General features: G+C 49.5%; 1 protein-coding gene across 1 annotated transcript; it reads right to left on the bottom strand.

Moving 5' to 3' along the window:
• Window positions 1–325: 325 nt before the first annotated feature.
• Window positions 326–12,557, bottom strand: KLHL35 (kelch like family member 35). Its single transcript, XM_062639246.1, has 7 exons — window positions 12,117–12,557; window positions 9,364–10,254; window positions 7,091–7,275; window positions 6,425–6,543; window positions 5,761–5,949; window positions 4,947–5,135; window positions 326–3,558 (listed from the first exon to the last, which is right to left on the bottom strand). Exons 2-7 carry the CDS (start codon window positions 10,251–10,253, stop codon window positions 3,370–3,372), a joined length of 1,761 nt encoding a protein of 586 aa, XP_062495230.1. The 5' UTR covers window position 10,254; window positions 12,117–12,557; the 3' UTR covers window positions 326–3,369.
• Between the last annotated feature and the right edge of the window lie 178 nt (window positions 12,558–12,735).

The raw sequence follows: 12,735 nt of genomic DNA, 5'->3' as shown, positions 1-12,735 counted from the left end.
ATGAAAAAGGCATTTCTTTATGAGGCAGCAAAGCCTATGAAGCGTTTCAGCTTGCTTTCCACAGCAGCCCTGTCTGCCAGGTTATTTATAACTCGTCTAGTTTGTTTGTCATGGATAAATGTTATCAGGCCCCGAGGATCTTGCTGTCTACACCATGCATGTGATTTGTGCACAGAAAGCTTTTTCTTCGCTCTGGCTCCCATTCAAAATGCAAACGTACCCAAAATAACACAACTGCTGAGACAGGCAGCAGGAAAGAACCCAAAGGAATGGGGAGAGGAAGGGATGGTTTAAATGCTGCTTGGAAGTGATCGACAGTCGCTGCTTTGGAGTGCAAAACGAGTCATTTATTTTGTTTTTAGAAGCTTAAATACACCAAGCTGGAATTCCTGCACATGCTTTGCAGATGATCACTACTTCCTTCTACATCTTTTGCTATACAGAGCACCCCCAGCAGGAAGGTGCATTGCCATAAACACGGCAGGGAGGTGCTTTACATGTGGTCTGAGGAGTGTTGTCTCACACAGAAGCAGATTGTAGGGGCAGACAGGTTCATGCTTTGTGTACTCCTGTCACAACAAGGAAAGCAAGAATCAGCCAAGACAAATCACTTCTCATTTTCTCTGTGAATATTCTTTCTATCATGCCAAAACAAGAATAAGAGTTTCTCCATCCTTCAGCTGAATGGAATGATCGAAGGTTCTCTTTTCTGGTGAGACCCCACTTGCAGCACTGTGTGCACTTCTGGTGCCCTCAACATAAGAAGGACATGGAGCTGTTGGAACAAGTCCAGAGGAGGCCACGAGGATGCTCAGGGGCTGGAGCAGCTCCTGTATGGAGCCAGGCTGAGAACATTGGGGCTGTTGAGCCTGGAGAAGAGAAGCTGCGTGGAGACCTCAGAGCAGCTTCCAGTGTCTGAAGGGGGCTACAAGGATGCTGGGGAGGGACTCTCCATCAGGGACTGCAGTGATAGGACAAGGGGTGATGGGTTCAGACTGAAACAGGGGAAGTTCAGGTTGGAGATAAGGCAGAAGCTCTTCCCTGTGAGGGTGCTGAGGCACTGGCACAGGGTGCCCAGAGAAGCTGTGGCTGCCCCATCCCTGGCAGTGCTCAAGGCCAGGTTGGACACAGGGGCTTGGAGCAAGCTGCTCCAGTGGAAGGGGTCCCTGCCCGTGGCAGGGGTTGGAACTGGATGGGCTTTAAGGTCCCTTCCAACACCAAACATTCTACAATATGAATCATGAGTCAAGGTGGTGATAGGGGGTCCCAAGCCACACACTTTGACAGGGTGCCCATACCAAAGCAGTGAATTGCTTAAGGCACAGGGGAACAGTAAGAGAGGCAAAAATGAGTAGGAAATATGGACTGTGGTCCTTGGAAGATCAGGCTATAGGAGGATAGAGGCCTTTGGCCCTGAGGGCTATCACAGCATGGGTTGATGTACCTTTGCTTTCTTTTGTGCCAATTTAACCAGCTGAGGGAAAGGTGCCAGTTTCTCCCCCTATAACCATTCCCATTAAACACCCCACTGTGAGGGCAATTTGATTGCAATGAAATTGCCTTTTACCAGCACAAATTTCCTTTTCTCCCCTCATGGGAATAACCTATACAAGCACTGATTCTCCTTTATATTGCTTAAGAAACACATTATGCTGCTCAAGACCTGAGAAAAGGGCTAACCCACATGCAAAGGCCTTAAGGAGAATTTGAGGCTGAAAACATCCAGATAGTGCACCTTGATGATCAGAATGAGTCTGATAGCCCTGAGACTTCCCAAATGTGACTATGAAGAGCATAAGGTATGTTTTATGCAGTGAAACACTGTGCTTGTCTCTTGGGCAATGGAAGAACATACGCTTCTTAAAGAGAAGAGGAGATCAGTGTGTCCCATTGCAACCAGTTTAGGTTTTTCAGCAGGGACTTCTGTTTGCCATGTACAGGCAAGCCTCATATCATCACAAAGAAGAGGTGAACATCTCAGAGTTGACACACATACTAAAGAGAACCTCATAGAAACCAGCTATAGGGGGGAACAGTCAAAACCTGATTGAAGACAGCTAAATGGCCCTGAAAGGGGAGCATTTGGGCCAGTGGAGAAAGTCATTTCCTCTGTTTCAGGAAGAAGTCATCGTTGGGGTGAGGAAGGGAAGGTGCAGAGAAGCCAGCAGCCTGCTACAGGGGGTACACCCCACAATGTACACATAATGGGAGTTTAAGAGACCCCACTCTACAATTAGCAGTGACTTGAACAACACGAACATTTACATGGAGCCATCCAAATTTACCACATCCAGTCCTGGAGTAAAGACACTGACACCAAAATCTATGGCTATTCTACCCAATCAGATGTACTCAGGATCATTTCTAGACCCGAGGCCAAGTGGCTTGGAGCAGCACAGTGTGTGTGATTAAAAGCTCACCCTCCAAATGAGCTGCATGTTCTGGCTCCAAAGGATTCTGTATCAAAGCTGTTAAGTGTTGAGTTTATTTTAATACTTGCTAGCATGGTGCAGAGCCAAAATGAGCCAGATGCAATTCTATGGCTACCACGCTTCAGGTCTTAATGCTTCATCCCTACGTGCTAATATTCCCCCTACTTCTGCTTTCTGAAGAAGGAGCTCTTGGCTACATCATCCACTTGTCCTCTCAATGACAAAGACACAGTGAGACAGCAACCCAACCACAAAACATATATGAAAAGAGACAGAAATCTAGGGTTTAAGGGAATAGACCCTCATACAGTACATGCAGAATGGAGCCACTATTTAACCAGGGTTTTGGGGATGGAGTGCAGAGATTTTCTTGGAATATCAGTATTGAAGTCTCAATCTCAGCTTTCCACTGTGATGGGTCTAATTCCTCATCGACATTAATGACCATTTAAATCACCACCGTGGTTTGAACCAGGCTTCTACAGAGATAAATACCTGATAGCTTTAGCTAAAGGGTTGGATCCTGTAACTATAATTTGTTACTGCAACAGTCTTGGCATCAGAAAGCAGCAGTTACATGTCCTTGTAGGACTGTGAGCCTCTGCCACCAACATAAAGGAAAGCTGTCATCTATAGCCACAAAAACCTAAGTAAAGGTCAAATTCAACAGTCCCAAGGGCTGCAAGGATGCTTGAATCCTGCTGTGGCAAGGCCTCCAGTGCAGCTTCACACAGCCCAGCACCTTTTCATCCTCTCACCTAGATCAGCATCAAAGCCATTGGCATCCTCAGGCCATCATCAGGGGCTGGCTGGAGCATCTTCAGTGGCTTCTACTGCCCTTCCCCATACAAAGATGAGGGGTCTGTCCACATGCTGCATGGCCACTGTCTCAAGGGGAAGCTCTGGCTGGGAAGTGGATGCAGTTGAAGCCCCGTGGTCATCTGTTGGTGTGCTGCAGGATGGTCACACAGCCATGGTAACTGGTACAGCGCTGCAGCGGCGGCTGCTGCTCCACACTGCCCGTCACCGGGTCGAAAGTGAATGCCTTGTCCGTGCCTTCCCCATTCTCATCCCGGCCACCCAGGATGTAGATCTTCCCTCCACACACCGTCAGGCCACAGCTCTCCTGGAAAGCAGAAGGAAAGCCCTAGAGATAAGGAGTAAGCCTCAAGCTTTAGGTGATGGGGTTAAGTCATTGCAATGGGCTCAAATCTCACCTGCCCAGAAGAAGGGAAGGGGAAAGGGGAAGGAGGTACGATAAGTGATGTTCTGCTCTTGGGGTGCTGCAGTCCTACTGTTTCAATAAGAATTCAGGTATTTGACATGCCTCGAGACAGTGGTAGGACCACTGCTGTTTCTGGCAGCCCCCCAGGAACAGTACAGACTCATAAGCACAGCAGGAGTCCAGAGAAGCATCCATCACTTCCACATCAAAACCACTTAAAGGGGTGCACCCCGTCACTGCTCTTCACTGTGCCACAGTTCACATTGCAGCATGGCCTTGGAGATCCATGTTTAGTGTCAACCATGATGACACTAAAACAAGATACAGAGCCACCATGACTGTGTGTTCAGTCCATGGACCAGACTAGAGCCAGTATAACCCTCACCCTGAAACACATAGTGAGGTCCTCAACACCAACAGTTTCACCCTACAGATACACTCATCTAGAATTAATAGCTAGTGTAGACCCAGCTTCAGCAAGAAAACGTGGGTTTGCTGTGTGAGAGACCTCCTCCAAGCAGTATGGACACTGATGGTGGATGCATCATGAATACATATACAAATATGCTTGAATTTGCAGGTTGAAGGAGGTGATCCTGCCCCTCTACTCTGCTCTTGTGAGTCCCCACTTGCAGCACTGTGTGCAGTTCTGGTGTCCTCAACATAAAAAGGACATGGAGCTGTTGGAACAAGTCCAGAGGAGGCCACGAGGATGAGCAGGGACCGGAGCAGCTCCTGTATGGAGCCAGGCTGAGGAAGTTGGGGCTGTTGAGCCTGGAGAAGAGAAGCTGTGTGGAGACCTCAGAGCAGCTTCCAGTGTCTGAAGGGAGCCTATAGGGATGCTGGGGAGGGACTCTTCATCAGGGACTGCAGTGACAGGACAAGGGGTAATGGGTTCAAACTGACACAGGGGAAGTTTAGACTGAATATAAGGAAGAAGTTCTTTCCTCTTAGGGTGCTGAGGCACTGGAATGGGTTGCCCAGGGAGGCTGTGAATGCTCCATCCCTGGCAGTGTTCAAGGCCAGGTTGGAGGAAGCCTTGGGTGCCATGGTTTAGTGTGAGGTGTCCCTGCCCATGGCAGGGGGTTGGAACTGGCTGATCTTAAGGTCCTTTCCAACCCAAACCATTCTGTGATTCTGTGATTCTATGAATTGCTCTGCACATTCACATGCTCAGAGTCAAACCCACAATGTATTTTCCTTGCCTTCAATCTCAGCAAAGCCCAAATGGCTGCTATTGTGTATAGAGAGGGAAGGCTTAGAGCTTCTTTCCTGATCTTATTCCTTACCAGAGGCCCAGGGAGGGCGGCCACTTCTCTCCAGCTGTCTTTCCTTGGGTCATAGCTGAAGATTTTACTGAGGAGTCCTCCCACAACATAAATGATGTTGTCCAAGCAGACAGCGCTGATGCACCTCTGGTAGAAAGGGGTGGGAGACAAGAGCGTCCACTTGTTGTCCTCTGGGTCGTAACACTGGACCTGGGAGGAGAAACACAGCTCCAGGAACATGGATTTACCACATCTCCCTGCTCGGATGAAGCTGCTATTCACTAGAACAACAGGGCATAGGGACAGAAACATGGATGGGAGCTTCAGCACCCAGAGAGCAAAGGGATGAGGGGTTCTAGCGTTGCTTCTTGCATCCCAGACAAATGTAAGCCCCTAGAGCAGTTGTTGTCAACCCAGACTGCACACGGTTAAGTGTTCGGAGATGGAGCTGAGGGGCACTTATGGCTCTTCCTGCAGCTCAGGAGACCAGAAGCATCATGTTTGGCTTGCAGAGGTCTCCTCCAGGAAGTTACTGTTGTTGCTGCTTATCTGAATGGATGTCCACACTATTGGAGGTTTGTTCTATGGTGGCTCAGGGATGATCAGGCTCTAGGAAACCATGCCTGATATACTCTAACTCCTGACACCTTCCCTCTCTGATCTGTAAGTCTCATTGGCTTCCATTTAAATGCATGACTTCCCATCTTACTGTAAGGGAGACTTCATTAGTCTTCCAAAAAAGGTGCCCTGGTGGGTTAAGGACAGCCCCATTCCCTTCATGTTCCCTGGCAAACCTTTTCCATGTCCCCATCCATCCTTGATGCCCCAGCAATACCTTGTCGGTGTTAGCGGTGTCATCCACAGCACCTCCCAGCACATAGAGCTTGTTGAGGCAGGAGACCACAGCCGCCGAGCTCACGGCCTGAGGCAGCGGGGCCAAGGTTGACCAAGTGTTGGAGAAGGTGTCATAGCACTCCAGGCTGGAGAGGCGATAAAAGCCATCAAAGCCTCCCACAGCGTAGATCTGCCACATGAGGAGCAAAGCAAGTGGATTAGAAACTCCTGGGCTCACCTATGGGGCTATGCTGTCATGGTGTATGGGAGGAGAGACCAGGACTTGGCCAGAAAGATGGACATCAAGCCATGGTAAAACCTTGGGGTTGGACTAAATGACCTTTAAAGGTTCTTCCCACCCCAAACCATTCTATGGTTCTATGAACAACCCCAAAGTGTAGAGCTTTCACCCAAAGACTTAACACAGCTATCTGTAGAAATCTTGCACCATGATAAATATTAATGCTACAACTCCCTTTGTGGCTACATCAGGTGGCAACACACACAGAGTGACGTCTCCATTATGTCCTAGTTGTTCTCCCATCAAATCCAACTCCAAATGGCCCAGAAGACAAACACACACCAACAGCTTCTCATTGTACTGGGCAGCAGGAGAAGTTGGGGTGCTCCATGTGGCTTCTTCCCACATTCAGGCCATCGCTTACCTTGCCCTGAAGAGCTGCCATTTTGTGCCTCCATCGGCCTTTCTGTAGACAAGCAACCTTGATCCAGACGTTCAACTGGGAGCTCAGCACCCAGACATCGTTGCTGCTGATGTGTCCTCCTGAAAACAGAGGGATGGAGGGTTGGTGTGGTCCCAAGGGCAGTCCCATCACCTCACTACACCACAATATCTCATAGGTTCTCCATGCAATGGAACAACTCAGGCCAGGATGTGGTTATTGGGTTATGGGCATGTAAAATGATCTTCCAAAGAGAGGTACTTTATGGATTTCAAGGCATTTGTTATACAGCTCCATCCTTTATATAGAGCTCATCTGATAGGCATTATATCTAAGTGAGGCAGGAGACTGATGTTTTAGGAAGCCCTGTTTTGATGGCACACACCAAAACCAGCTCATTCCATGGCTAAACACTTTTAATAGATCCCCAACAGGAGGGAAAGGTTTTGTTCATACTGCCATCCTCCAACTCAAAAGTGATATTGTGCCTTTGGATATAATCCAAACCACCTAAGGATAATATTCACCAAGAAGTGGCTTTTCTCCAAAGCTGGATGCATGTGAATGAGTCCTAGTGAATAGACCTAAGGACCAGCATCCAAACAAAGGTGCAACCAGGAAAGCACCATTTGGTGCAGGGTGTCTCACCTGATATGTAAACATCATTCTTCAGTGTGCAGGCAGCAAACTCTGACTTGGTGTAGCCAGGCACGCTGGAGAGGGCTGTCCACTGCCTGCTCTTTGGGTGGTAGAGGTCAGTGAAGGGCAGCTTCAGAAGCCCTTTCTTGTCACAGCCGCCAATGACAATGATGACTTCTGACAGCTCCATGAACCTAGACCACGAAAGGCATGGGTAAGTTTCTGGACCAGATCTTTCCATCATCCCTCCCGTCCTATCCAGGACACCGGTAGAGCAAGATCCTCTCCTGTATCAACTACTGATTTTCTGGGCAAATCATTTCACCACTGCATCTTCCCTTTTATCTGCATGACAAGATCAAAGGCTTAGGTAGGAAGAGGTCCAAACTGCATAGGGGAAGAAAAAGGGAATGACCTTTAAAAACCCCTCATGACATTGCCTCCTGCCACTCACCCTCCCCTTTCCAGCAGAATCCAACCTAGTAATCCTCAAGGCACAGCCACAGGCATGGAAAGCCATTCCTGGCATCCTGCCTGAGCAAGCTCTCTGCCCAGAGAGAGAAATGCTTCCAAGAAATCTTAATCTCTCCCCAGCTCTAACAGCAGTGAGCAGAGGAGGCAGACATGAGAGGAAGGGAAATCCTGCCAAGTAGTAGGTGGCAAGAGAGGAGTGGTTCTGGAGGAGAGAAGGAAGAAGAAGGAAGAGGGTGAAAGAGGATTTGAAAGACTTGGAGCAATCCCCAGCTCTGCCCTGGTTTGTGCAGGTTGAGGCAATTCCCTTGAGACTAAAGCTGTGGAAGGAGGGAGGTAAAATGTGGATGCTGAGGGGTAGGATTTATCCACAGCAGATTTTAGCTGTTTGCATCCTTAAGGATGCAGTGACCCCATTGTTGAGCAATTCTGTATATTATAGAATCCCAGACTGGTTTGGGTTGGAAGGGACCTTAAAGCTCATCCAGTTCCAACCCCTGCCATGGGCAGGGACACCTTCCACTAGAGCAGCTTGCTCCGAGCCCCATCCAACCTGACCTTGAGCTTGTTCTGGTATTAGGCCCAGGGAACATGTGTCAAACCATCTCTTCCACCTGCCAGAAATGTGCTCTAAATGCCAGGTTGGGACTTCTGAGGTGCACTGGGGCAATCTCCATCCTTCTGCCCAGGATGCTCCACTGAGCAACATAAAACCCTGCACTCCTTGGGCTGAAGAATAGGAGAGCACGAGGACCCGGCTCTGCAGCCCCATGGTCCTGGGTGTCCTCTGGAAAAGCATAGGAAGCCTCACAAACCAGCTTGGTTTGATACAACAACCCATCCCAGAGCAGAGGTGTCCGTCAGCACTCTTACCGAGCACATCATAACCTGCAGCACCATGAAGAAACAGCAGAGACCTCAAATGTGGCTGGTCAAGTCCAAACTAAAGAGTCACTAAAAGGCACAGATTTCTACACGCACCCCATGCTAGAAATCACTTTTTCTCTGCCTCCCTGGCCAGCATCTCTTTATCTTCTTGCTGCTCATCAATAAATCAATGCAAAAAACAATAGTTCGGGAATGTCTCAGACAGTAACTGATTTTGATCCCTGGATGTTAGTTCCTGACAGTGCAGCAATGCCTTTGAGCGAGGCACCATGCTGATAGCCAGGAGGACTGGCGTGGTCCGAGCCTTCCTGCAGCATGGAGAAGGTGGGAGAGAAACCAGAAGAGGAGAAATAAGAGGGGAGCAGGGAATGGAAAACAGGTCTCAACCCAGTGCTCTACCCATTGGTGACAGCAGATCAAGAGCTAAAAACAGCCTTTCCTCTCCACAGCCTGAACAGACACCTGGATAGCATCATTGCACACCCAGAGCAGTGTAACTAGAACACTTCTTGCCCTCCAAAAAGTGTCACATGCATTATTATAATTCATAGGAATCCTTAAAGCGAGACAAACATCCCCAGTGCCTTCATTTTGGAAGCAGGGAGACCAAAGTGGTGAGGCACTGGAATGGGTTGCCCAGGGAGGTTGTGAATGCTCCATCCCTGGTGGTGTTCAAGGCCAGGTTAGACAGAGCCTTGGGTGCCATGGTTTAGTGTGAGGTGTCCCTGGCCATGGCAGGGGGTTGGAACTGGATGATCTTAAGGTCCTATCCAACCCTAACTATCCTATGATTCTATTCTATGATTCTAAACAAGAAGCAATCAGAGGAAAAAGAAGATAGCACAACCCAAGAACTCCCCTCAGACTTTAAGATCGATCAGCTGAGGCCATTCTGGTTTAGGGAAGATGATGCTGAGTTTTACCTTCTGGGTCTTGATCGCACCGAGCTGACCTCGTTCCCCAGGATGTAGTACTTGCGGGCCTCATGCAGTAGAGGAATGCACTCCTTAGAGTCCTGGATGAGCCCGTCCATTTCCACCTTCTCCAGGAAGTAGGTGGGGTTGAGGAGGGGCAGACGTACATGCTCAAGGAGGTCCTTCAAGGCTCCCTTCCTGCCAGGTACATCGTGCCGTACCCAGCGCATGACTGCCTCAAAGACCACTTCCTCCTTGGGGACCACCAGCTCCTCATCAGACAGATACTCAACCAGCTCCTTCACATCCATCTCCAGGAACTCCTCATGGCACGACACCTCCACAAAACACTCCAGCATGAACCTCTTGCTCTTCTCTGTCAGAGAAGCAATGGAGAATGAATCGGCAAACTTCATGATGCCCAAGCAATTGCATGGGTGAAGCTGGCCTTCAAGGAAGGTAACACAGGCATCTCTAAGCTTGGAGATCTGCAGCAAGTCAGACAGTTCCAAGATGCTTTCGACATTGTCCTCCTGAATGATGATGCTCCCCCCATACATATAATCAAGGAGGAGAGACATAGTGGAAGCAGGTATCTTCTGGATATTAATGATATCCTGGTGGCCTTCCTTGAGCTTGCCACCAAACATGGCCCGGAAGTAGGTGCTGTTGGCTGACAAAGTGGCACGGTGGCAGGGGAACTCTTGTCCATCGATCAACAGCACCACGTCGGTGAAGATGCCGCTCTGCCTGTAGGAGTTGAGTGTCTGGAGGATCTGCTCGGCGTGGCAGGACCCACTGCAGAGCTTCATGTGCAGCTTTTCTTTGCTCGGGTCCCGCGTCACTTTCTCCAGGCTGCTTGTCCTGAAGCTTGATTCTTCTTTCAGCATTCGATGCATCCTGATGGGGAAGCAGGGAAGGAGACACGAGAACAGAGCACTATTAAAACACCTGACTGAGATGTCCAGCAAAACAAGTAGGTCACAGGGCCTTGGAGCAAGCTGCTCTAGTGGAAGGGGTCCCTGCCTGTGGCAGGGGGTTGGAACTGCATGAGCTTTAAGAGCCCTTCAACTCAAACCAGTCCATGATTCTATGATGTTCAACACCAGAATCCCAAACTGGTTTGTGTTGGAAGGGACCTTAAAGCTCATCCAGTTCCAACCCCTGCTGTCTAGGGACACCTTCCACTAAAGCAGCTTGCTCCAAGCCCCTGTGTCCAACCTGGCCTTGAACACTGACAGGGATGGGGCATTTGCCACTTCTCTGAGCACCCTGTGCCAGCGCCTCAGCACCCTCACAGGGAAGAGCTTCTGCCTTATCTCCAACCTGAACTTCCCCTGTTTCAGTTTGAACCCATCACCCCTTGTCCTATCACTGCAGTCCCTGATGAAGAGTCCCTCCCCAGCATCCTTGTAGCCCTCTTCACACACTGGAAGCTGCTCTGAGCTCTCCACGCAGCTTCTCTTCTCCAGGCTCAACAGCCCCAATGTTCTCAGCCTGGCTCCATACTTGAGATGCTCTAGCATTTATTTATGTTGAAGGAGCACAGCAGTGCCACAGCTCATGCTCTGAAAGCATGACAGAGTCAGCACCACTCATTAAGTGAAGAGGGGTGCCAGTGAGGACCATCAGAGCACACCTGATCACAGCTTCTACCACGGCCATGTAGGTTTTGGCTTGCTTTTCTGAGGCTCTGTAACAGCAAAGAGACATCTGGGGGGTGTTCAGGCTCTGCTCTTAAGGACCCCTTAAGTCAGGTTCTGGAGCATCTCACCATGAGCCTCTGGCAGGAACATGAGTCCCCATTGGGGTGACAAGGTGCTGGACACCAATGGCTTCGTGGTGTTCATACACTCCCCTGCAGGAAGGCAGGCAGCACACCCCTTGAGGAGGTTTACATTGATGTTCTCATGAGCCAAACCCTGTCTCTTAGCTGTACTTCTTCATCTCTTTCCCTACACCTGCATTTCCCATTGAGTCCTTGCATCTGACCACAGACCCCAAAGATGCTCAGATTGGCTCCAGAGGACACCTTCTGCCTGTGTGTGGAACAACCAAACCTAGTCCTGAGGATCTTCACCCCACCATATCCCTTGTGCCTCCAGAATCCCCCAGCAGTGGGAAAACACCTCTGCCAATACCATAGGGATGCTGCAGAGACCTAAAGAGCAGGGAAGCAGAGTGACAACCCCTAATGACATGTCTAAGGAATCCCATAGGAGTGGGTGAAGGCTCTAAACATCCCAAACTCTTCTTATGGATGCTCAGGCCTGCGTAAAGAAGGGACCAGCTGATGGTTGGTTCAAAGTGCTTTAGAGAAATCCCAACAAAGACAGGTCTCTAGAGATGCCTTTGCAAAGAGTGGGATGGACTCATTTCCTAACACATACAGCTCCAACCAGGAAAGAAACAAACATTGCTATCCCCACTTCTCTCCCTGATCCGCACACATTCCAATCCATCTGCTCACGCATAGCTCCATGCTGGGAAGAAGCAGCTTAAGTTTACAAAGAGACATTCCCCCCTTCCCTCCCCAGTTAATCCAAATGCTTTTTCCCAGCTCACATCCCTCCAGCCTACCCATGAGAGAGATGATGCCAATGCCAAAGAAAGAGTGGGTTTGCCCCTTTACCATCACCCATACTCCTCTTTAGGACACCCTCTCCATCCGAGTAATACATACAAGCAAATCCTACATTACTTACATATGTGTATATATATATACTTTGCAAGACTCCCCAATGCAAGAACTCCAACATTACCTTGCTCACAAGTTGTGTTCTCCAGGTCGGACCTAGCAAAGACTCAACCTCATTCCCGGAGCGCTCCCATCCACGTTAGGACTCTGAACAGAGCCAGATCCCCTCTGCAAAGCACACTGAGCCCTTCTGCAGGGGAAGCACAAAAGCATCCCCTTTATCCTCACTGCTGCGGGCTGGCGGGGGGAGAAATCTGCTTTTGTTTCTCCTGAATGACATGCCAGAGAGCTACAGGGCATTAGCCATGCATCTGTCAGTAACAGCCAGGCAGGGAGGAGCCGGGATGCAGGGAAAACCCATCCCAGCGCAGGGAAAATGCATCACACCAGGGCAGCTTAAGAGGGGCTGAGCCATCTGGAGAGCACATTGCGGTCCAGGTGGAGCGATTCATTGGATAGAGGCTCCGTGTCACTTGGAAAGCACACTAAAGATGATAAAATACGGCTCTATGAGCAAAAAAAAGGCTCCTGGAGCAGGAACGGAGCGGCTCAGGGAGGAGCTGCAGTGCCCCTCATTAATGTAGCATAATTAAGTCCTTGAGGCTGATGAGAGCAGAAGGAGAGGTTGATCCCATGTGGTTTTCTGCACCCTCCCCTCTCACTCCATCCCATTTTGAAGCGCC

The sequence above is a fragment of the Pezoporus occidentalis genome, unplaced genomic scaffold, assembly GCF_034315485.1.
Source record: "Pezoporus occidentalis ecotype Australia unplaced genomic scaffold, CSIRO_AGI_Poc_V1 ctg6, whole genome shotgun sequence".
Lineage (NCBI taxonomy): Eukaryota > Metazoa > Chordata > Aves > Psittaciformes > Psittacidae > Pezoporus > Pezoporus occidentalis.
The sequence above is the reverse complement of the archived record's forward strand: the minus strand, read 5'-3'. Positions and strand labels throughout refer to the sequence as shown.

Excerpts from the sequence above, each read along its gene's own strand:
- KLHL35 (XM_062639246.1), bottom strand. The coding sequence starts at position 10,253 with ATGCATCGAATGCTGAAAGAAGAATCAAGCTTCAGGACAAGCAGCCTG. Across the intron at positions 7,276-9,363 it reads GTGCGATCAAGACCCAGAAG|GTTCATGGAGCTGTCAGAAG; the intron begins GTAAAACTCAGC and ends TTCGTGGTCTAG. Across the intron at positions 6,544-7,090 it reads GAATGATGTTTACATATCAG|GAGGACACATCAGCAGCAAC; the intron begins GTGAGACACCCT and ends CTCTGTTTTCAG.